Genomic DNA, 25,025 nt, shown 5'->3' with positions numbered 1-25,025 from the left:
ACATATACCACTTTCCAATAAATAGGAAAAGATGTGGTGACAACCAACACTCCAATGAACCATGCATGATGAATAGAGGAGATCTAGAAAATGGAAGAAGAGTTCTCACAGCACATTATAGAACAGGATACGTACTACCCCCAACAAATATAACACCTGTGGTTAAAGATGCACCATGGTCAGTTCCAGACCTGACTACCCCAGCTCGTCTCATATTATCACCACAAATTCAACTTTTGGAAATACATCTAAACTTACAGGACATAATTACCAAACAATGTGAAAATGATTTCACACACCCACTGTACACATATACTACTGGACAACAAAACTGAAGAAGAAAACCATTGCAAATTGCAGCAGGACTATCGTTTGTAGCAGGAGCAGCAATAGGTGCACTTATTGCATCAGCCGCAGTAAGAGAACAAGCTACAAAAATTGAACAACTACAACACTTAACCCAAGACCAAGCACAAGCAATACACGCCATATCTGAAAACTTAGGAGTATTGCAAACAGTAACACAACACACAACAGAAGAACAAGGATTGATAACAGAACAACTTAAAAATCAACATACTGAAACAATCACTCTAAGGAATACCCTAATATCATCAACAGAATCAATATATGAAACTTTAAAATGCAACAAACACACAAGACTATTGGATCTAATTTATAGGGATTTGGACATTTTATTCACAACAGGACAAGGAACAGAAACTTCATTTTATAAAACAATACTAGACCCAAACAGAGATTCAATATGTACATCAGGAATTTGCACCATAAATGTTATTCAAATAAGCCTCCTGAATGCAATGGAAGCATACAATGCTATCAACATACCTAAAAGATATAATGATGAATGGGTAACCCCCATAGAACAACATATATGGGCATCAATTAATGGAACATATATAACAATACCAGTATCCCAAACATTCAGATTTGGAAACACATATGTATACCCACACAACAAGGTATATGAACCAATAGAATCAGATGTAGCACTCACAAAGGTATTCCACAAACTACAGGACCTAGGTAACTACCAACATTTGGTATGTACTCCAACAATGGCTAATCTCACCATCAATAATTACAACACAACAAGCCAAAACGGTGCTATATTTAATTATAGTCTATATCCAGGATGTTTCATTGTACACAATGCATCAATCATAACCCTGACAACTTGCAACCCAAGAAATTTATCTCATATATTAAAAATGGAATCATCAACAACAATATGGATACAACAAAAATATCCAGGCATGGATGCATTTTCATTCTCATGGGACACTGAACTACAAAACATCCAAAACATAATCAATAAAGCCAAACAGCTGATGGAAATATCAGACTTCAACTCCAAACAGTTAGTCTACATGAACAAACAATCAAAGAATACTTCAAAAGAAATCCGTAAGAAAGTCCAACAAGTAGTAGCGTTGATAGATAAAGATTTAACTCTCCCAAAAGGCACACTGACCAACTCAGGACCCAGTACAATATGGAGTATGATCTCTAGGATACTCACATTTAATTCAATATGTTATTCAAATTGGGACCAATTTTATTGGATTAAGCATATCTTTAAAATCATGTTAGCAATTATATTTGCTGTTACAATGATAAAATTTTTAATAATTATCTATAAGTTTTGTTTCAAGAAATCTTTTTCAGAAAACTACAAAGATGTCCTCGGACAACAACTCCAGTACCCTCGTGAGACGGGACGCCTACTGGAGCAGACGGAGATGTAACAAGAAACCTAAAAAAGAAGAACCATGGTTCATCAGACCAATATCATATGAATCAGAAAGAAGATTTTGTGCAGAAAAACATACGGAACATTTTGTGAGAATGACATTTATTGAAACCCACACACCAATAGATCTGTTATTCAGATACTTTGGATTTGAATATTTAAGGGCACATCATTGTAAATTCTGTACAACACCCTCATTATTATTCACAGGTACTGATGATAACTCACAGGATTTTATATACTTCCTATTCCACGCCATATACCATCCATTGGTATGCCACAAACTACACCAATATGACACTGAGATAACACAGAGAACAATCAGTCTATTAATAACACAATATATGTCACTATATCATAACTATTCACCAACATGGATACATGCTACCCTAATAAATACACCATGGATCATGCATGCACTAGTACGCATGCAATGTAGCCAAACACAATTAAAACCAGTATCACTACAAGATATATGTGTGACAATTATTACTAAAGATGCAATGCTGGAAATGATATACCAATATTCGGCATGGCATAATTGGAAATGGATAATGAAAACCAAGCGAAACCAGGCATTAACCAGATTTTTCTCTGAATCTTGTAACCGCCTCTGATTGAGACGCTTACAGATTCTGGGGATGGAATGTGGAGAACACCTTGAATTAAGATGGAATTGTATAACCCTAAAGTGTGCTGCAACCCTAAAAGTGTGCTGTGACTTTAAGTGTGCTGTAACCCTAAAGTGTACTGTGACCTTAAGAGTGCTGTAACCATAAGATATAAAAGTAGAATCTTAAGCGGTATGGAACTGATAAGGGTGTAGCCCAAACTGGACGGGGCGTACCCTGAATTGGACACAGGGCGTACCCTGAATTGGGCAGAGTATGCCCCAAACTGGACAGTGTGATAAGTCTGAACCAAAACCACAAATGCCCAGTTAGAATAGTATAAAAGGAGCTGAAGACTCCAAGCAAGTCGTCGATCCATCCACCAACCAGTCGACCAGTCGATCTGCTGATCTGACTACCCACCGAGACATCTGCACACCTGATCCCGCTGGAAGGAGCAGCGCCGCCGACCAGACGAGACCAGAGAACGAGGCAAGCGGAGAGACCGACAGCCTAGCGCCGACTCGACGCCCTTCGTCTACGGATCGGACCCTCTGACCCCACGGGAGGAAACGTCGCGCTCCCACAAGGACTTGCGCAGTACAGGTACAGGGACGTGGTAATTGGCAGACTTAATATTGTGTGATAATTGTATTGAAGTGAAGTGTATTGAAGTGAAACCATAACAATATAGAATAAGTGTGTGAACTGCCACCCGAGTCTGAGTCCTCTTTACCCATCGTACCTGCTCGCGACACTCCTCAAGGAAGACACTGGGCACCTCCTACCTCATCCACCTCCCGTCGGTCTCGCCCACTAAGCCGTAGAGTCACAGCACAGGTCGGGCGCTCTTCATTCCCGTGTGCTGCGCGCCGAAGGCAGCGCCTACCAAACACTGTGGGACCTGGAAACTTTCTCGCAGCCGACAGCACACGCCTGAGAGCAGAAACTTAAACCAGTCCAAGGCGCAGCGCCGCGCCATCGCTACTTCCGACGGAAGTGACGCTATTCGGGGAGGCGGGGCTTCCGGTCTCCCGGCTGGTTTCCTCTGCCCGGCCGCCTCGGCTGCTCTGGAGGATCGCGGTTGGTAAGAAACATTTCTGCGCGGTGTTGTGGGGTCCTCGGGCCCCTTGGGGGGTCCTCGGCCCTGGATGGACTAACGTGGGGCGGGCTGTGGGTCCTCTATTGTCCTCAGCGCGCCAGAGCCCTCTCCTTCCGTGGGCCCGGAAAGGACTCCCGCCCACCCCGGCCCTCGCGGGGTCAGCGCTGTCCCGGAGCGGCGCGGCTGTTTACTCTGGTAGTTTACACGTCGTTCAGGTGGAGGAAAAAGAAGTCCCCAGATGCTGGGTGGCACCGTATGTAAAGTAACCAAAACTGTTCAGTTGATGTGGGAATCAGGTGATTTTTACAACTTCTGTCGGCACGTGTTTGCAGTGCGTAACGATGACGTGCATGCTGGGGGTTGGTGCTTGAACACAGCACATCTTGATTCTTTTTTTCCCATCCCTTTACCCCTTCTTCATCTCTTGGTTCCCTTCCGTTTTGCAAAAGATCTATCAATTAATTTGTCTTGGAGTAAATTACTCCTTTAAAATGTTTCCATAAGGGATGATCGGAAGCTAGGGTCAGTGTTTGCATTTGAAAAATCTCATTACAGTAAAAGGCACATTGCCAAGAACGATGGGATGAATGTCTTCCGAGCCAGGGGGAGCATTTCGAGGGAATTCATGGCCGTGTGTCTTTTACTATAACTAACCTCTAGAATGTTGTTGATCACCCCAGTGTACGTGCCTTTTCCCCCCACCGGGGGTGGAGGGTCTCTGTAAGCACTTGGTTTAAGTTAGAGGCGTAGCTGTACAGCACATCATAGAATTAATACGTCTGTAGATATCTAAATGAAGTAAAAACTGTTTTAATAATTACAGGTTTTAACATGTGAGTTTATTTGAATGTCACGTTATTTTGTAAGTGCAGACTAACCAGCCATGCTTATTTTAAAGACTGACAAGGACCCTCCAAAGAAGAAGCCATGACCCGGTGGGCGCGAGTCACCACCACGCGCAGCAAGAAACCCCTGCCTGCCACCTCCTGGGAGGACATGAAGGAGGGGTCCCTGCAGGGGAGGAGCTCACATGCGCCAGAGACTCAGCAACCCAGAGCCAGCAGGCTGTCCTTGAAAAACGACAGGCCCCAAGCAAAACGCAAAAAGAACAAAAAGAAAAAAGAGTACTTGAATGAAGATGTGAACGGATTCATGGAATACCTGAGACAGAACTCGCAGATGGTTCCCAGTGGGCAGGTGATAACCACAGATGCCCGGGAAGTAAGGAAAGAAATTGCAGTTGCTTTGAAGAAAGACAGTCGCCGGGAAGGAAGACGATTAAAAAGACAGGCAGCCAAGAAAAACACAATGGTGAGATCATTGCTTCTACCGTGTTACTGGCTTTCTGTAGCTAGAAACTGTCATTCGTATTCTCACACATGCACATATTGCAGCAGAGTCTGACTGCTGTGTCCTAGATTTACAAAGCATCTCTGTGAGGGTTTGTGTAGGCCCTGGATGTACTGGTTAGTGATCACGGCACACTACAAAGATGGTGCCACTATTCCCGCATTAGGGATAGAAGACGCTGAAAACAGTATAAACAGGTTAAGCAACTTGCTGAAAACCATTTAACTAGTAGCAGAGGTGAAATTCAAACCCAGGTTCTAACTTCAAAATCTATGTTGTGCTGGGGATGTAGCTTAGTGGTAGAGCACTTGCCTAGTATGTGGGAGGCCTTAGTTTCAATCCCCAGCATTGCAAAAAAAAAAGAAAAACTATGTTCTTACTCTGTCTTTTAATAGCCCCCTTTCATATAGCCATTAAAGAATAATTAGGTACTGAAGGTTAAATATATGTGGTTCCTATTACTTGGAAAGGATGGATGTTCTTCTCCATGAAAAATCAAGGCACAGGGGAGATCTAGCGTGATTCCCATTAGTCACAGAGCAGAGGAATAGAGTTGAAACTGGCAGTCTACCTAGTTGTCGCCCCTTCTCTATCCATGTTACATGGCAAGGAATACTGGGGGCAGCAGGTTTGTTCTGTAGTTCTTAGCCCAAGATTTGAAACTGTATCAGACACAGAAAATGAAATATTTAGTCCTATTATTTCCATTCTCTATGTGAGTTTCTCATTTTCTAGGGGACACTGCAGAAGAAACAGGGCTTGTTGCTCTCAGTTTTTATTCAGCTTTCCAAACGTCGAGCTCAATGTTGGTACCAGTGCAGGCTTAGTGTTAACAGCCTTGTAAATGTCGCTCCTGCCCACTGACAGGGTTGGTTCCATGCCTGGTCATACTTAAACACACCTGTTTGGTAATGATGCTGATGGCGTTCTCCTTCTGGTAACCACTCCTATTTGAATTAGGGTAGAATTTTGTTTAAATTGTAAAATTAATTATTTTAAAATATTTTTAATCCCAGTAAGTTAGTTTATTTTGCAGGTCATTGACATCAGCAGGGTGGTGAATTGCAGACCGTTCGGGAAGTGTTCTGCTATTCCTCCTGAGAAAAGTGTTCCATCTGTGACTAAGGGAGAGGGTGCTGTTTTTCACAAGAAGGAAGACTAAATACTATGTGGCTGTTGTGCCCTACCATCTATATTTTCTTGTTCTTTTTTAAATGACCTTAGAATAATCATCAGTAATTCAAATCCACAAAGTTAAGATGTGGAGGGTAACCATCCCACTCCATAGTCCCATCTCTGTTAAATGGAAGAACCATTCAGTGATGTTGGTGAAGAGAGGGTGTAGAAGTTGCGCAGTGAACCATCAGGTTACTGGGGCTCACCTGGAGGTCACCAGGGAGCCAGGACTTCTCATGCTGGTGATCCCACTCGTTTTAAGTGTAAAGGTCATTGTAGAATTTAAATGTACTTATTTTTCAGCGTTTGTAAACAGGAAAAAAAAAGCAAAGGTGTAAAATAAAGGTTTATTTTTTTTTTAAGTTTTTTTTTTTTTTTTGGTACCGGGGATCGAACTTGGGACCTTGCGCTTGCGAGGCAGGCGGTGGAACCACTGAGCTAAGTCCCTGGCCCTGAATTTTCTTTTTCTAAAGAAGTGCTTATTTGAAGAAAATAATGAAATGATTGTTTTCCCAGAAGTGTTTTTCCACTTTAAATAAAATCTTCTGAATGTCTGCCATCTTCGGTTGTAGCTGATGGTCTCATTCATTGCAGCAGCAAAGGATGCTCCGGATTGCTCAGTAACACGGAACTGTCTGTACATCATTCAGTTTTATGTTGGAGCCAAACATTCATCTTAGAATAGATTATTTCTTTAAAATCTATTGTGGCTCTGTCTAAAGATGGCATTACTATTTCTGCATGTTAATGTGTCTAAGAGTGCAAAACCAAAAGGATGTACTCTCTGCTATAAAACATGCTGTCATTTGAATCATCATTTAAATGGAACCACTTGATCCCAATTCATTCAATTTTGTGAACTATAAAGGTGTAAATATTAGCTTGAGTGATAATTTTTAGAGCCATTGGCCACCTCTTGACAGCAGATGCCCTCTCTTGGGGCAAACGTCTCTCTCAATGAAATGAGTCCATATTTGTTCAGTTCATTTAAGTGGTTGCCTCCTGTAAAGTCGTATATAACATTGTTTCTGAGGTTGATGGATTTATGATTGAAAAATTTCAGAAACATTGAGACCCTCAGATGGCAGTGACATCTCTGATTGTTTAAGAATGTGTAAAGCACTTTTCTATAAATAAAAATACTGAATTTTCCTTTTTAAAGCTAAATAGTTTTCAAAATGAGCAATGTTTTAAAGATGTCTTGGTAATAGGAATTGATGGAGTCACTACTGCATTTACAGTGTAGAAACTCATCTTTTGTTTTCCCAGGTATGTTTTCATTGTAGAAAACCTGGCCATGGAGTTGCCGACTGCCCGGCTGCCCTTGAGAACCAAGACATGGGCACTGGGATATGTTACCGGTGTGGGTCCACAGAGCACGAAATAACCAAGTGCAGGGCCAAAGTAGACCCGGCTCTGGGTAAGTTCTTCCAGCTTCCTATTCGACTCATGGGGAAAGTGGCCAATGAATAGCCAGTTGGGTATGGGGGGGGTTAAGATTTGTTACGAGCATGCCACTTAACATTTTGAAATCTCATAATTAAATTTCAAGTTTATGTGGAAAAATACATTTTCTCTTCAGAGTATTTTAAAGTCATGTGAATTACGTGGCTTATGCATCATCAACTTCATAAGAATTGTTGATTCTTACAGGTGAATTTCCTTTTGCAAAATGCTTTGTTTGTGGGGAGATGGGGCACCTGTCCCGATCCTGTCCTGACAATCCCAAAGGACTTTATGCTGATGGTGAGTGCTTTTACCCTGGTGTTTCAGACCCAGCGAGGTGTCATGCGGAGTTGTGACTCGGTTTACATCTGTGGTACTGGGGATGGAACCTGGAAGTGCTCTGTTTTGAGCTACATTCTTAGCCCTTTTGATTTTTTTCTTTCTCGGCTTGCTAAATTGCCCAGGCATGGTTCCAACCTGTGATCCTCCTGCCTCAGCCTTCCTCAGTGCTGGGATTGCAGGCCTGCAGCATCGTGCCCAGTCTTAATCAGTCTTGAATAAACTCTCGGATATGTAATAAAACCTTGTGAATTTCACTATTTTTATCAAGTGCTCCTGTGTGTACTGGGCTTGTTACACAGCATGGCTCGATCCAGTAGTAAATCAGAAGACTGCGGTGTGTGTTTCCAGCAGTGCTTGGCTCAGCATTGTCTGTGAAAGTGTGTTTAATCTAAACTTTCAAACAGCCAGAGCAGGGGCGTTATCGTACACTCCAACAAGACTTTAAAAAGCAGTGTTAGACATTGAATTTCAGCCCTGCATACCACTGAGGTAGAACAGGGTGGAGCACGCTCTTCAGTTTTGCAGTAGTTTCGTTTCTGAATTTTTTCCTTCATCTTTACCTGGCATGGGATCATGCAACCAGCTGACATCATAAGGGCCCTCAAGAAAGTCAGTGATGCCTGGTGCTTCAGGAGTCGGTGGCTGTCTGTGATGGCTGGGGCCATTGGGTTCTAGGCACTGCTTGTCCCGTGCCCTGAGTTCTCCCACAGAGCAGTCCAACAAAAGAGCTTAGCTTTGGAGCCCTCAGACATAGATGATAGCCTAGCACCACATGCAGTAGCTGGGAACTTCAGCCACATCACTGAACTTCTCTGTTAACTCACCTGTCAAACGAAGATGATAAAATCCTATTTCATTGATTCTAAGATGCAGATATTTTCACAATTTTGTATCTGAAATTGGAAAGGATCAGTGGATCCCACATGAGTGACAGCCTTTGTCTTTGTGAGAGGTACGTGAAATGGTGACACGTCTTAGATCAGCATGCCCACCTGTGATGAACTGTGGTGTTTACCTGTGTCATTGAGTGCCTCTCCTGTTTACAAAGCCCTATGAAAGGCTAAGGAGGCCTGGGCCTAGAGAACAAGCTGATCAGCAAAAATGACTTTGAATGGTCAACCAAAGTGAGCAGAGTTTTAAAGAACAGAGAAGGGCAGTGTTGGGAGAGAGCCACTTTTCTAACTAAGTCACCCACAGCGTGAGTGACGATGACAGTGCTTGACTGTGCACCACGGTGTTTGACCACCAAGGGAAAGGCTCATCTTATAGACTGTGTGCTTTATAATTCCAGCCCTGGGATGTTGTTTGGAGGAGACGTGGGTGTTTTGGGGGGCTGGGGTGCCTGGCAGAGGGAAGGCTCTGGAACAGGGTTGGCTCCATCCCTTTTGTAGTGCCTGCCCTGTCTGGTCTGCAGCACAGAGCAGTGAGGCTCCTTCCCTGCCTTTGAGTCATGCAGTGAGAACCCGGCCGTCCTCCCTCAGGAGAAAGCGTCCACACAGGACACCGGCCACAGGTGCCAGGGACCAAGGCCTTGGCTGTCTGACATGGTGCGGTCGGCCGTCGGGCTCCCTTCCCTGCTTCTCCCCAGAAGGCCGTGGTGCTGAGCGAGGTTAGGAACAGTGGAGAGCGAATTGTTAGTAGCGGTGGTGGCCCCGGCCTCGGTTCCTGGCTCCAGCCACCTTTACAGCTGACCAGGATGTGAGGACCGCATGAGCCAGAGTGCTTTGAGACAATGTCAGCCCCAAGTATGAGATGGTACTCACCGGAGCTGCTCTTCACTAGGTGGTGGGTGCAAAGTGTGCGGCTCTGTGGAACATCTGAAGAAAGATTGCCCTGAAAATCAGCGTTTGGGTGAGTTTGGAATCCCTGCGTGTTCACTGGGTTTTGCTGTCAGTAACTTGCGGGGCTGCTCCCGATCTCAGACAAGCTGTTTCCTGCCTTACGCTCTTCTCTGTCCACAGTAGACAGTACTGAGTCAGGAGCCTTAGGTCCTTGCATCAGTTAGGGGTCTCGAGAGGAACAGATTAACATAACGCAGATATATAAAGGATCTACAGGGTGGCCGTCCGCAGAGTCGGGTGGAAGAGTGCGGAAGGGCTGGACAGTCCAGTGGAAAGTCACAGGCCTGGCGCTCACTGCGAGTCCATGTCAGGAAGCTGGAGGCTAGGCTGGAAGCCCAGAGGGACATCCAAAGGCGGTGGTGAAGGCTGGAGCTCCTCAGGAGCAGAAGTGAGCCCTCCCTCTCCTTTGTCTTTTTATTCATCCAGGCCACAAGCCTTGTGGTTGGTGCCACTCGAACCCAGAGTGGGGCGTCCCTCTTCAGTAAATTGGTCATCCAGACACCCGCCACTGTGCTGAACCTGTCGGCTGGGCGTTTCTTACTCAAGCTGATGCCACAGTTAACTATTATACCCCTGGTCTCAGAAAAAGGCCATGGAGCCTTAGAGGACCCTGCTCTCTAAAGCATCTTATTCCTGTGTTTGCTAACTTGTGAGTTTAATTATAATAGAGCCTGTTCCATTGCTTATAGAAAGTATTGGTTCACCAAGAGAAAAATCAAAGCATAAAATGTCAACGTTCATAGGATGAGTATCTGCCTTTGCTTTGTGTGTACTTAATTCAGAGTTGGCAGCAGAAACTGCCCAAAATACTAAAAATGTGTTATCGACATAGCATCTGGCTATTTTCTTTCTACTGAAATACTAGCCTTGTTCATCAAAATCTTCGTAAGTGTTCACTATGCTTATAGCAGACTGTTCTTTTTGGTACCGAGGATTGAACTCGGGACCTTGCACTTGCGAGGCAAGCGTCGGAACCACTGAGCTAAATCCCCGGCCCTGTAGCCGACTTTAGAAAAAGCAGGGATCATCATTCTATTAGTTTGCCTGGATAATCTTGTATTTAAAAAAAATCAAGACCATAGGGTAGCCTGTCAGTGCTTCTTAAGCACGTTTGTTTTCATTTCCTGTAGTCACAGTGCAACACTGTAGCTCTCAGTGTTCTTACTTCCTGTCCCTAGTATGTAAATTTGGAAACCAAGAGTTCTTGTTTACGGTCTTGTCTAGGAGAAGGCAGTCTTTACCACGCTGTAGCAGTGAGATTGAAGTGATGAAGTGGAATTTGAATTCTCCCTCCTGGGAGGACTGCCACTTCCCAGACGACAAGACTGACAAGCAGATGTTGTATAATTTCACAGGTGGAATCTTGTGCTTTTAAAATGAATGCTTCATAAGTCTCGATGTTTACTGACTCTCGGAATTCATTGACTCTGTAATGATGAACTCTGGGAAAGAATGGAAGAGCTTTCTCATCAGTTTGTGCATTGCTGAACAGTAGCAGCGTTTCCCTAATTGGAATGAGAAATTGCTATCAGTTCAGTGAGGAGCTTGTTTTGACATGAATAATGACAAGGAGGGAGAAGAAAGTGAGCAGTTCTGTAATTGATTATAACCCTTGATTTCAGAGCACCACGAGCGATCTGAGAGGGTGTGTTTGATTACCGTTTTCTTACATCCGGGCTTTTCTGTTCCTTTACAGATAGGGTGGTCACCGTTGGTCGCTGGGCAAAGGGAATGAGTGCAGACTATGAAGAAATTTTGGATGCACCTACAGTGCAGAAACCCAAAACAAAGACACCTAAGGTTGTGAATTTTTAGTAACGATTGATGCTATTATTAATTGCAACCTCAGTATTTTCCAAGCTGGGGCTACTTTACAAGTTTGAGCTGGGTGCCCTCTGAGTTGAGCCTGTGTTGGAGATACTGCGCTAGTCCACATGGAGTCAACCAGTTTGCTGTTCTCTGTCCACCAATGAGTACTTCTCCTGGAGAGAAGTGTAAGATGATTGAAGTGGATTCTCTGAAAGGACCTCTTTGAACAGACAGAACTTAGTCAAACTAAGTGGTCATGCACCTGATTGTAACAATCATCTTTTTAAAATGCAAAATTATGCATTAAAGTGAATTATCCCTAAACAAAGCATACTGCTTTGTGTCTGTAAATGAATTTTTGGTTATATTGTTCTCCTGGTTCAAAATACCAATTTATTTAAGAAAAACACAAAAAACGAAAAACAGTTTGTTATTGCAATAGAAATTTATTTATAAGTTGCTACAAAAATCTATTTTAAAAATATTGAATAAAATGCATTTACTGTTCATTTTTCTGAATATCTGATTCTAGATTGAACTGTTATTATTTATGGATATGGATATAACAATGTTTTATGAATCCTACATGGGGTAAACTAGGATTTTGCTTAATTCTTATTTTAGTTTTGACATGAAAAAATTGTTAAAATTGAATGAAATCTCAACAGCGTCTCTTTCGTGTCTTTGATCTTTAAGGGAGAAAGACTAGCGAAAATTCAGTGTGCAGGTTTGGCCAGAATGAAAGCACATTTGTCGGCATGTTTCAGATGAGCCCGGGTGAGAGGGAAGCGTCACCATAATAGTTGAGCACTAATCAGCGGCCCATTAGCTGCTTTGTCTGATTTGATGAATACATGCATACTTAATACATACACTGCACCAGCTCGATGTCACCATTGTACTGTAGTATGGAATGACTGGCGGTTTGTGTGTTTCAGCTGAAATTTTACCTGATTGAATCATTTGCAACTGAAGGAAACAGCTGTGATTAGTTACTGATGCCTCAAAAGCAAAATATTTACCAAATAGGAAAGGAGCGCTTCTCTGTTTTCATGTCTGCACAACTCAACATTTCTAATCTTAATAGGAGCCATTCTTTTCTTTGCAATGTGAGAGGAAAACATGATGACAGATAACTGCTCAGCGTCTCGAGTGACTCTGCCTTAGTCTCGTGATGTGGACACAGCAGCTAATGTCACCGCCTTTCAGGACCAGGTCCCCAGGGCTAATGGCTGTCAGCGGTGTGCCTGTGTGCTTTCTCAGCAGCCTTGGGGCAGGGGTGCTGGTGTTCGCTTTGTCCTCCTTAGGTCTCTGTGCTTCCATTTAATGATCTATAAATTCATGAAGGCAGCAGAAATAGGTTGTGGGTGCTCAGGGAAAACACTCGCGACAGGAGTGCACCGCAGGCTGGGACCTGAGACCCTGAGTGGTGCTTCTTGAGCCGTTGTTGCTGGCTGTTTCCCTAGCTTAGCAGTGCTGGAGGAGGAAAGCAAACTACGTTCCTGGCCTTCTTGGGCACGGGGATTGTGGCCATCGATGGGACCTAGTCACGTGCATGATGCTGGGGAGGAAGAAGGGAGTCCAGACTCGGGAAACACCAGCACGGGTCTTGCTGCTGAGTTCGTAACATACTTGGAATCCCAGTCTGATGATGGGCACCCTACCCTGAGGTGCTTGTAAACCTCATCTCTTCTTAAAAGTTTGTCATTCACTTGGCTGTGGGCGACTCCTGACTCCATCCAGACCTGTCTGCCAGCTCTGCCCCTCTTCTCACTTGCCTGCCAGGCACCCCTGCCCGGTGTTCTGCGGCCACCTCGGGCTCAGTATGGCTTCGTACCGCCTCAGCTCTTCCCTCGGGGAAAATGATGGCGCTCCCTGCTCGTCTCCACTTTTCCCACACCGTTGTGTTCCAAGTGTGGAGCCTTGGTTCTCATGCTGCTTTCCCGGACAGCCCCATGCCCACAACCAGCCAGCCTTATTCTTTTCAAATGTCTGCTTTACGACCAGCTCAGTCGCCTGCCAGCAGCCTTAGAGAAAGTAGGTGTCACGGAAAAATACAGGTGTGTGCTTACTTTTTTAAAAAATTTATTACAGTAAGGGCCGGGGATTTAGCTCAGTGGTACTGCACCTCCCTCGCCAGTGCAAGGTCCTGAGTTCGATCCCTGGTACCCACCCACCCCAAAAAAGAGAATTTATTACAATAAAAGATGATGCCACAGATCCCCTCAAAATCCCCCCCTTGCCTCAAACACACTTATCCTGACATTCTGGCCACTGTCTGAAGCAGTTCTGGAGTCCTTTTCCTCAGGGTCTTTAGTGACACAGTTGGGGCTGCCTCTGTCCTGCATGGATTCAAAACATTTTCCTTTCCTGGTCATTGTGACTTTGGGGTGGAGCCGGAAGTTGCACGGGGCCAGATCCAGTGAATGAGGTGGATGAGGGCAGTGTCACGTTTTTTAGGAGCCTTTTCTGTTGGATGACGCTCGGCAGCGGCACTCACTGTATTTTTCATCACACCTGACATTCAGGAAAGCACTCAGAACTGCTCCAGAAAGTGGCAAGAAAAATGTGCTAAGTGTTCAAAGCAAGGGGGAAAATTTTGAGGAGGATTCATGGCAATATGTCTTTCATTGGATTAAAATTTTTAAAAATGTAAACATTCACTACATTTTTTATTACCCCTTGTAGCATTTCCTTCCCTAATCCTCATAGCTTTTCATTCTCTTACTCTTTTTAGCTTTTCTCTATACTTTACATCTCTGCCTAACATTATGTATTTATTTGTCCCCTCTCCACCAACTTATACCATTACAGGAGGGCAGAAATTTTGTCCCTTGGTCATCCCCATAATCTCAGAAGTACTTGGCTTGTAAGAAGCATCCTCATTTTTGAATAGTGGATTAAATGAATAAATGATATAAAAAGGAATTAGCAGACTAGCCAAGTGACCAGGTAGCTCCTTTAGATTGGGTAGTTGAGGGGAAGCCTCAAAGGGGATGATTTTTAAGCTGAGATGTGAAAGACAAGAAGGAATCAGCCATGCAGTTGATGGAGAAGAGCATCTAGGAGAGGAAGGAGTTCGTGAGAGCCGCAGAGGTGTGTGAGGTTGCTGAACAGCAAGGCCATGAGTGTGATGGAAGCGTGGTGAAGGAGGGGCCTCTTAGCACCCCAAGAAGAAATCTTGTACCCACATGGGGTCGTTTCCCGCTTCTACCTTTTCCAGCCACGGATTCCTTGTCTATCTCTCTGGGTTTGCATGTTCTGGACACTTTATGTAAATTAAATCATACAATGTGCCTTCTATGATTGCCTTTCTTCCCTTAACATAATGCATTCATGGTTCCTCCATAATATTCACCATTTTAAAAACAGTTATATTGTTTATTATGGAGTTGTATGAGTTCTTTATATACTTTGTATGTAAGTCCCTTATCAGATTTAAGATTTGCAGATGTTTCCTTTGTTCTGTGAGCGGTCTTTTCATTTTCTTGAGTGTGTCCTTCAAGATGCAAATGTCTTAAATTTTGATGAAATTCAACTTGGCTATTTAACTTTTGGTGTTTGCTTTTATGTTATGGCTAAGAATTCTTTTATGAACTCAAGGTCACACAATTTAGATTCAAGTGTATGTTTTCTTCTGAGTTTTTAGTTTTATTCCTTACACTTAGGTCTACACTTCAACTTCAGTTCCTTTTTGGTATATGACTTGAAGTAGGGACTGAACATCATTTGTTAGCTTGTTGATATCCAGTTGTCCCCGCACAGTTGTGGAACATTTTAGACTATTCTTTCTGCACTGGATTATCTCGATCCCCTTTTTTAAATAAATAGGCATATATATAATGGTGTACTTCTGGACTTTCAATTCTATCCCATCGCTCTATATACATATTCTTCGGCCAGTATTACACCATTTTAATAACTGTAGCTTAGTAGAAGGTGTTGAGTTCAGGAAATATGAGTTCTAATTTATTCTCTTCCAAGATTGATCTGGCTATTCTGTACCCCCATGCATTTCCACATAAATCTTACCATCAGGATCAACTCATCAATTTCTGCAAAAATGGGGTGGAGGGGCAGTTGAGATTTTGGTAGGGATTGTGTTGGATTTCTAGATAAATTTGGAGACTTTTACTCTCTTAATATGCCTTATTCCTGATCCAGCAGTATGGGATTTCTTATTCTTATTTTTCTTTTGAGTTTTCTGACTAGCTGCTTCTTTGCCTGGGCTAGTATCACTATGCCTGGCAGCTGTGAGGTTAAACAATTGGTGCTGATCATTTTTTCCAAATTCTTCTCAACTAAGCAAGCGTTGAGTCTGGTCAGATAAGGACAAACAGGAGGAGACTTTCTTGGGATGGTTTTTCCAGAGGAGCTTCAAAATCATTTTGCCCTCTCCCATGGCTCCTCATTAGCTGTTTTCATAGCGACTGTTGAAGGCTGCTGGTGTTTAAGGCCACCGAGGGCCTGGTGGAACACAAAATGGGAAGCGCATAAGTTAAAATCCCACAAAACTCATTTTTCTCGAGACTCAGCCTCATTTTTATTATTTTTTGGTACCGGGGATCAAACTCAGCAAAACTACTGAGCTAAAGCCTCATTCTTGAATAAATGCTCCTTATATTATTCCAAGCCTTTTGTTAACTACCAGAGTTATACAAAAATGTATTTTGACAGTTTTTGCTAGTGTTCTTGGAAGAGCAGACTCTAGGTCCCTAGTTCGCAAGTCTGAATGTGCTCTGCTGGAAAGCTGTTGTTATTGTTTTTTAAATAACAGCTTTATAGAAATATAATTCACTTACCATACAATTGACCAGAGTGTAAAGTCCAGTGATTTTTAGTATATAATAATGCTGGGAAGCTGTAACCACAGTCAATTTCAGAGCATGTTCATCACCCCAAAGGAAACCCACACCTGTTAGCAGTCACTCGTCCTTCTGTCCCAGCTCCATAAGCTCCCACCCCGACCCGACCATACAGAGGCAAATTTTCTCCTCTTTAGGAAGTTTTACAGAAGGAAGGGGAGCGCTCGTACAAACATTTTAGGTATTCTGGCTGCTAAATGGAGAATAAATGGGAGTGCAGGAAACACACACACACACACACACACACACACACACACACACGCACGGGAGTCAGGAAGTTCCTGCTGTGAGGGAGGACAGTGTCTCCGACTAGGACGGGAAAGTGAAGACCGAGATGGAGAGATGCATGTAAACTTATCTTAAGTACAGGGGAAGCCTGAAATGTTAGGATCCTTTCTTCACCTTTCTTAAAATGTAAAAATATTCTAAAAATCTTTTTTTTTACATCTGGCATGTAATGAATAATCATTATAATTTATGTATCTACTTGTATACAGATATTAATTCATGAAATTGTAGCACAGCCCGAAGTTCATGTACACAAAGACCTGTTGCCACAGACCAGCAGAACTAATCGTGAGCAGGCCTGGGCTGTGTGGTGGCAGGTAGGAGGGAGGCAGACACGGGAGCAGAGGTCGAGACTTGGCAAACAGGCTGAGGGTGGGCTCCATGCAGAGTGCTTGCCCAGCAGGCACAGGCCCTGGGTTTGATCCCCAACACCGCAAATAAAGGGGGGAAAGATTTGGCAAACTACGAGCTCGGTGTATCTAGCCTGTTAAGTGCTCTAAGTCAGGGGAGAGCTCCTTCCCCTTCTGAAAGCTGTCCCTCGAGGGGGCTAACGACATATTCTGGAAGACAAATCACAGCATGGTGGGGCAAGGTGCTGCTGTACAGTTAGGAGGAGGCACACAGGTGGGCCACTCTCCCTCTGCGGCAGTGTGCTCTGCAGGTACTTTGTGCCTGTACATAGCACTCCACACTTCTCGGCCAGCCACCTAGAACATATGTAAAGTTGACACTAGAAACGCAGTGTCCATTACTAAAATTGATCACATTCTATTATGTTTTAATGCCTTCCTAATGTGAAGCCCTAAAGCATGTAATACATCTTGTCAGACACCCTGACAGATACCTGCTGCACGTGGAACCATGCCATACATTAATCAATTACAGCAAATCATCATTGTACACTTTGGAAAATTTCAAACAGAGCACACATTGCCCCCGTGTAGCTTATGATAATTTAAACTAAATTTGCACCACTTTACAGATGGGCAGTTTTGCATCCAGGCAGTTTTCCAGCTTCTGTGCCCTGGAAGAGGCAGAGCCCGGATCCTCTAACACAATTTAAAGCTCTTTCAATGCTAAGTCAAATCATGGGGATTTGACTTGAGATGCAGCTTGGTTTCAACCTCTTAACTGTATTTTTCTTGGTCTGAAAGTCAGTCATTCTGTGAGTCCATCACCTGGCAAGGGTACTTGGCATTAAAGTGGGAAATTAAATGACAGGTAATTGAAAGTTGACCGTTTAAAAGACAGCATCATCAGTAGCATTCTCTATGAACTGTATGCAAGAAGCTGCTGCTTCTTCGATGGATTTTGACCAGCCACCAAGATTTCCGGCAAAGTAAGGGAGGATGCTAGCCGACATCTGGTTCAAGTAAGACACCTGTTTCCAAAAGAAATCACAGCATTTTCGCTTCTGATTGGCCTACAGCTTTCTGAGCAATAATCTGAATTTTGCTGGTGCAGGGGAGGCTGCAGCCAGGAACTGCTGGGGACTTTCTGGACTGGACCCTGAAAAGCTGACCGTAGGAACCCTTTGTGTGGATGCAAAATGCTGGACTGCAACTAATTCGAAATCTGGGGGACCGAGGAGCTTCTCCCTCATCTGCCAGAGAAAACTAAACAGACGTTTCGTCAAACTCACGGTGCAGGAGCTGCTGTCGGCGGGCTGGATGAGAAAACCTGCACACACCACTTCGCCTCTGCTGTACCGCGGAGACGGTGGGATGGCCGGCAGGACCACTGACTTCGCCGCCACCAGGTAGGTGTCCCTGAAAGATGAGAACACGTGTCCCACCCTCTCGTGGGAAGTGGAGAATGTGTCAGGAAACACCTTCCCACCGTTAATGCAGCGTAGGCTTTTCTTTCTTTGTCGTGCTGAGGAACCAACCAGGCCTCCTGCAGGCCAGACAAGCGCTTTGCCACAGAGCCACAGCCCCACCCACAGTGCAATTCATTTATTTATCCAGGTAGAAGAGGGGCGCTGAAGACCCAGCTCTTCTGGACGAGCAGTCTGTGTCAGGAAATCTCTGGGGCCACATTCAGAGGCTGGGAAGAGGAGCCAGGGCTGCAGGAGCAGCTGCTAAGAATCACATGTACACGCACAGCATCACAAAGCTGAGTCAGTCTCCAAACTGAGCTGTGATTCCAGCCTCCTCTCTTTTTTAAATTACAAAAACAACACCCATTGTTTTGAAGAACCACCAAACAATAGAGAATGCTACAGGCTAGAAAATAAGTCTTCCTGTAGTCTACTGAGTTCCAATTCCATTTCCCCACCTGCGTTCATCTTACAAATATGACCTATCATTTAATTTTTCAGCTAACAGGAAGCCTTTAGAGGTGTCTTTATATCAGTGCTTCTATAGCGACTTCCTCCTCTTAGTGACAGCACACTGCTCTGCAGTATGGGTTTGCCGGAAGTTGTGAGATGCACCTCAGGGTTGGGCTTAGGGTGTCTCACGCCTTCTGACCTGATGGACGACACTACTCTGACATCCATGTGGTGCGATCCACGGGACTGCGTGGGACACTGTCCCTTAGACACCATGCTCTGAGTGGTGCGAGTCCCACCAGATGTGCAGCCCGGTTGAGACTCTGTGAATTGTAAACCCACTTCTGGGATTCATTTGTCTTTTATTGCTTTTTTGTTGTTAATGGGCTGTTTCGAAGGTTTGTTAAATGTGGGTTTCCATCCATACAAAACAAGAGGACAAGGAACTGCTTTGGAATCCTCACATGGTGCCTGGCTCACTGGAGCACTTGGAACAGGATTGTTTTCAGTGATAGCTAAAGATCCATCTAGAGAAATTCAAATGAGTGTCATTCAAAGCCAGAAAAGCCTACGCTGCCCTCCCTGCTTTCCATTTCTACGCTGTACTCCACAGGCCTGCCACGCACGGCACCGGAGCTGCATACACTCACCCGTCTTTGGGAGGCTTTCTTCGTGACACGAGTACCACTAAGTCCTTGGGTTTGTCGCCATTCACCTTAGGACAGGTGATGTGATAGATCTGGTCGTCCTCACTCACCTGGCTTATGAGGTTGCAGGACCTGTGGGAGGCAGTGTGGTCAGGGCTCACTCTTCTCCCTGACAGAGTGAGCTCTCAGAAGGAACAGGGCCGTGCGTGCTGGAGCAGGTGCCGGCCCTCAGGACTTTGGAGAAGGGCACTGAGCCGTTTTCCGCAAGACTGTTTCTCTCTAGAATCCAGCAAGACACTCTGAGGCCTGCTGAAGTACACAGACAGCCCCCGAAGGACTGCAAGGTGAAGGGTTGCTGCTGGAAGGAGCTGCCTCTGGAGTCAGCTCGCTTCGACCTCAGACTGCGGCCCCTCTGGCAAGGCGCTTTGTTACTTCTTCTGCGATGTGCACACAAGAGCACCTGTGGGAGGCTGGCTGTGTAGGCTAAGGGAACACCTGACCCAGCGCCCAGCACAGACGCATACCAGAAAGTTTGAATCCCCTCCTCCATCCATTCCAGTGCAGTTTGGACGGGAAGTCAAGGGACATAAAGATCTCAGAAGAAACGTCTGAAAATAATTAACATCTAATTTTAGGCATTGTTCTTCCTAAGGGCTTTGTACTTACAGAAAACATACAAATACGAATGTGAAAATGTGTAAAGGCTTCCTCTCTCTCAGGATATTTTATCACGGCGGCCTTGGCCACGATGTGGTATTCAGGCATCCATACAAAAACAATGCCTCACTTCAGAGATGCTCCACCGTAGGGGTATCAGACAGTCTGCTACATGGCATTAATCACAGCGAGTTTTAGGAATTTTAAAGATGAGCCTCTATCTTGCCTGAATTTGGAAATAATAACATAAAAGAGGGAGCCCATCTCAGCGGCCCTTCTTTTTCCTCAAGGTGTCTAGGAGGCCCAGCAGGGTTCTCAGAAGAGGGGCAGCCGCAGGGCCAGTGTCACTGTCCAGGTCATGGACGGTCACCCCTCAGCACTGTGGGATCAGGATCAGGAACCCCATGGACACCAAAGTTAGGGGACGCTCAAATCCCTCCTAGAAAATGCCTTTGTATTTCCATATAGTCCCTGCATATCCTCCTGTATGCTGTAAATCATGTCTGCATTACTTATGCAAAGTGAATGCTGTCTACGTAGTTGTTCTACTCGATTGTTCAGGGAATAAAGTCAATAAACAAATGCCTGTATTTGTTCCGTATAAACATGATTTCCCCCAATATGTTTGATCTAAGGTTGGCTGGATTCGCAGAAGCAGAACCTTCTGTGGGTGCAGAGGGTGAAGGGTGTCCCAGGAGAGGAAGGAAGCTGGAGAAGACTGGCTTGGGGTGAGGATACAGGAAGTGGCAGGGTAAGAGCACAGGCTGCTGTGAGGAAGGAGTGCTGCTCCCTCAGGACATGACTCACTCCAGCAGCTGCCTGCCGGGAGTGAGGCTTCGAGGATGAAGGAGGAACTTCCCATTAAGGGTCGGGAGTGGGGCGACCTGCAGGATCCCTTCCTCCTGAGCAGGGGGGCTGTGTATGGAGGCCCAAGATGTGGACCTCAGCACCTGGCAGAGCTGGAGTCCAGTCGGGTCCTGCTTCTGGACAGCCAGTGTGAACTCCTAGGCAGATGTCAGACACCGGAATAATGTCCGCCTTGAGCTTAGGGGTGGGACTGCGGCAGACCAGGGGAAAGATGTCGAGGGAACGCAGAGCTCACGTGAGCGGAATAATGCCCATCTGGTGTCAGCAGCCCCGGTGCAGTGTGTCATGTGGGGCAAGCTTGGGAAAGCACTCCAGCAAGTAAGACGGCTTGGCAGTGGGACAGTGGCTCTCTGTGACGTCACAGGCCGGTCAGAGGGAGGAGGAGCGACTTGCTCTTACGTGTAGTGCGGGTCCCACAACGGTCGCTTCGTGAAGTCAGACAAGAGATGATAAGCCAGGTGTGCTGGGCCTTTCACACGCTTTTCAACCCAAACTGATATGACATCTTGCTCTTCCAGGGTGTATATTTTTATCTAAAAGATATTAACAAGAAAAATGAAGTTACAAGAGAAAAAAATGATGATTTTACTTTAAAAGCCACACACAGATACCTGTATTCATAGACTGCTTTTTCTCCTGGTTTGTTTTTTGAGACAGGTTTCACTAGGTATCCCAGGCTGGCCTCGAACTCATGATGATCCTCCTGCCTCACCTCCTAAGATTACAGGTGTGGGCCATCATGCCTGGCTAGACTGAGGATATGAGCTAAGGCATCTTGTCACCTGGATAAAAACAATGCAAACGGTGGCAATTTCACTTCGAATACAGGGATGTCCAGAAATCTGGGCCAGAATGAGAGTCCTATGTCTTGTACACAATATGTCACTTAGGGTAGATAATTATGGTGCAAACAGATGTCTCATGAAAAATAAAGCACATCAGGCCTTCTCCCTTAATCTCCTCATGATGTTTCCCTGCCCAGGGTCAAGAGAAAACTATTACTGGGCTGCTAGGCGGGCCAGCACATCATTTCCCCGAAGGACACAGGGGCAGCGCTGGGGTTAGGACACGTTCCTGGGATATCAGGTGTGTCATAAGGGGCCTAAGGGGACAGGAGCTGCCACAGCCACCTTCAGAACCGGCTCAACCTTTCCCTGTGGCCCGTGAGCCGCACAAAGCCTCCTTTGAGTTTTCTACCAAAGCTCACCCTTCTGGAAACCCGTGCCTGGGCTCACACGTCTGATTCCCTCGGTAAGTGGAGGCCCGTCCTGGGGAGCGTGTGACATGCACCGAACCCTGAGGCTTCCCTGCACTCAAGCTGGCATTCTACTGCGTTGTTGACAACAGGCACAGATGTTCCTTTAAGTAAGAGCACACTTCCTTCCTGGTCGTTCTGTCTCCTTCTCCTTCAGGGCGCTCTGAAGTGAGTGTTGAAGTTTGCTGTCTTATAATCACTTGCATGGCAACAGGCTGTGAGAAGACAAGCAAGCCCGAACTAGCTTGCAGTATATTTTAGTGGTATTGTCTTCATTCTAATGAGATTCTATTTGGATTTGGACTTGGGGATTTTTGGTTAAACTCAAAGTTTTAGAATATTTCTGGAAATGTATGGGCAGGCGTGTCACAGTGGGAAGGGGGCTAAAACTGGTTTTTACAGAACCCCAGGGAAATCCTGATTTCCCTTGGAGGGACCTGAGAATCATGACCAGGTAAAGGGTGGAGGGGGCAGGTGGTGCTCTGCACCCAGGCCCTCCCCAGCTCCTGTGAGCTGGCTCCTGCACTGGTGTCCTGTCCCAGGCAGAGGTCTTCTGGAGGTCTGTGTTGTCCACGTGATTCTCTAATTGCCCCCGGAATTCTCAGCTGCTCCTTAAAGAAAAAGCCACTTGGAAAGAAAAAGCCAGTCCCTCACTCCTCATTTCCACCAGGAAGACTCAGCCGAGCTGCCGCACTGCCTGGAAAGCACCTTGGGCCTCCAAAACCCTTCTCCAAACATCCAGGAGCTAAGAATTCAGGCTCCTGGAGTCCCGAGTGGCTGTCTTCCAGAACTCCGAACTGCTCATGAGCTGACCTTCTCGTTTAAACACTAGTCTCCCACTTGTTAATAAGCTATGTTATAAATGTTAACTTCCACAGTGTCATAGACGTGTGAGGTTTCCACACTATAACTCTTGCTTCTTGTATTATTAGCATTATTCCATTTTAGATAGGAAATAAAATGAGTTAAAATCTTAAGGACTGTCCAATTTCATTACAAATATCAGGCTTCGATTGAAAATAAAGACAGTGGTACCTCGGTTCACGAACTTGATTCCTTCCACCATCTGGGAAAGGTGGTCAAGGGTGAGTTCATTGCCCGATGCCGAGTTTGTGAACAGAAGCAAAATTTACCGAACACTTTTGTTTGTGAACCAAGGTACTACTGTGTCTACCTGAAAACCTGAAATTGAGGTAGCATGGAAGAAAAGCTATGTAGAAAGGAGACAAGAAATATATAATTTTAAAATTGTACTTTTAAGAATAAATGTAGCTTCTGGACACAAAAGTTATTTGGATCTCTTTCCCTTCCAGGAAACTCACTCAAAAAAATTCCTGAGGGTCTTGAAGACCCAAGAAGCCTGGGCCAGCGCTGCTCACCTGTAAACTGCTCTCCCTGTATCAAGAAAGCTCACTGTGGAGCGGGTGGCACGCCAGGCGGTGGCTGGACAGACAACGGGACACACACGCCTGTCACCCATCTTGGGGACACCTTGCCCCCTAAACACACCAGCTCCAGGGCACAGGGCCTCTCTCTGAGGCCCACATTCGAGTCTCTCTGAGTACAGACTTTTAAATTCTCTTTTTGACAACTCTTGAAAATTCTTTTCTCGTGATGGAGTCAGGGAACCTACAGTTTATTCTGTGGAGGGGCCGAGCAGGGCTCCCTGTCTGCACTCTGGGAAGCCTCCTCACACCCATGCAGTAACAAAATAAGCGTGTTTCCCAACAGACACTTGTGTCTCAACTAAATTACTCAACTAAAAGGTGACAGAAGAAAACACAGGAGCTGTTTTCACAGTTAAACACACAGCTGGGTGTGGTGGTGCATGCTTGTAATTCCAGCACTGGGGGGCTGAAGCAGGGCCCTGTGAGCTCAAGGCCAGCCTGAACTACAAAGCAAGACCTTGTCTCAAAGACAAACAAACCAACCCCTAAATACAAAAAACCCATAAAAGTTGCAAAACACGGGAGAAAAGAGGACACCTTAGAAAAACTTTTAATCAGACTTTTGAAATCAGATTTTTGTCATAAATATAATTTTTTAAGGGAGGGATTCAGACTCCATACAGATAGCACGAGAATGTTTCTTTAATAATCCTCTACTAAACCATTATATAAAAATAAAGACGCCATCGATAGCTTTTCTACAACACCGGGAAAACCTGGTGGCTGTGTTTGTTTCCCGCCACAACTCCCCCAGGTGCTGAGGTTTTAAGGCAGCCCGGCCTCCCCTGAAAGCGCGCTTCCGCCTCCTCCCAGATGGGGCTGCCGGCCGCTCAGGGGCCCTGATGATGCAGGGCCCAGAGTCGCACCGCACCGTGAAAGGAAACAGTTTGAGGCATCTTTCGTGGGAGGTAAAGAGAATCCGACGTGTGTGCATCACGGAACCAGGCAGAGGTGGAAGCCCGGCGGGAACTGCCCCGGGCAGTGAGGGGACCGGAAGGGGCTCAGCAGGGCAGAGGAGGCAGCAGGCGAAGCGGACCCCGGGCAGAGCGAAGCACGCAGAAGGGTCAAAGTCAGGGTGCACCCAGCCAAGAGGGCGGACTGGTCTTGGGTTTCAGCGTGAGGCGATCTAGCCTCCGAACGGGACACAGCGCGCCCATAGACGCCGCTCGGTGTAGCACAGGGCTGTCGCGCGGCCGTCGCTTGTACGATTCGAGCACACAGCCAGAGCCTGCGCGCGAGCCGAGGTCAGGGGCTCGGTGGGGACCAGGTGGGCCT

The 25,025-nt window shown here is 45.4% G+C and overlaps 2 protein-coding genes across 7 annotated transcripts in view; one reads left to right on the top strand and one right to left on the bottom strand.

Annotated features, from left to right (window-relative positions):
* The first annotated feature begins 4,414 nt into the window (after positions 1–4,414).
* Positions 4,415–24,477, top strand: Zcchc9 (zinc finger CCHC-type containing 9). Of its 2 annotated transcripts, XM_087180766.1 has the most exons (6): positions 4,415–4,798; positions 7,283–7,433; positions 7,667–7,759; positions 9,584–9,652; positions 11,339–11,442; positions 23,616–24,477. In XM_087180766.1, the coding sequence occupies exons 1-6, from the start codon at positions 4,415–4,417 to the stop codon at positions 23,685–23,687; spliced, it is 873 nt and encodes a 290-aa protein (XP_087036892.1). In that variant the 3' UTR covers positions 23,688–24,477. The 2 variants fall into 2 exon arrangements, with proteins under 2 accessions (XP_087036892.1, XP_004841681.1); XM_004841624.4 differs by lacking the exon at positions 23,616–24,477 and having other exon boundaries at positions 11,339–20,909.
* The window catches only part of Acot12 (acyl-CoA thioesterase 12), a 43,311-nt gene continuing 34,252 nt past the window's right edge, over positions 15,967–25,025 (bottom strand). For 2 of the 5 annotated variants that reach the window (XM_087180745.1, XM_004841623.3), the window contains exons 12-15: positions 21,447–21,580; positions 19,527–19,655; positions 18,247–18,373; positions 15,967–17,985 (exon numbers count right to left, since the gene is read on the bottom strand). In XM_087180745.1, the coding sequence (XP_087036871.1) occupies positions 17,845–17,985; positions 18,247–18,373; positions 19,527–19,655; positions 21,447–21,580 (531 nt within the window). In that variant the 3' untranslated portion in view covers positions 15,967–17,844. Of the gene's footprint in view, positions 18,374–19,224; positions 19,404–19,526; positions 19,656–21,446; positions 21,581–25,025 lie in introns of those variants that run through there. The other 3 variants (XM_087180744.1, XM_087180743.1, XM_087180746.1) reach the window with 2 other exon arrangements.

This window comes from Heterocephalus glaber, unplaced genomic scaffold (assembly GCF_053883595.1).
Source record: "Heterocephalus glaber isolate CG9 unplaced genomic scaffold, H.glaber_assembly_v1.0 deba00001465, whole genome shotgun sequence".
Taxonomy (NCBI): domain Eukaryota; kingdom Metazoa; phylum Chordata; class Mammalia; order Rodentia; family Bathyergidae; genus Heterocephalus; species Heterocephalus glaber.
This window is presented reverse-complemented; position numbering and strand designations above follow the sequence as displayed.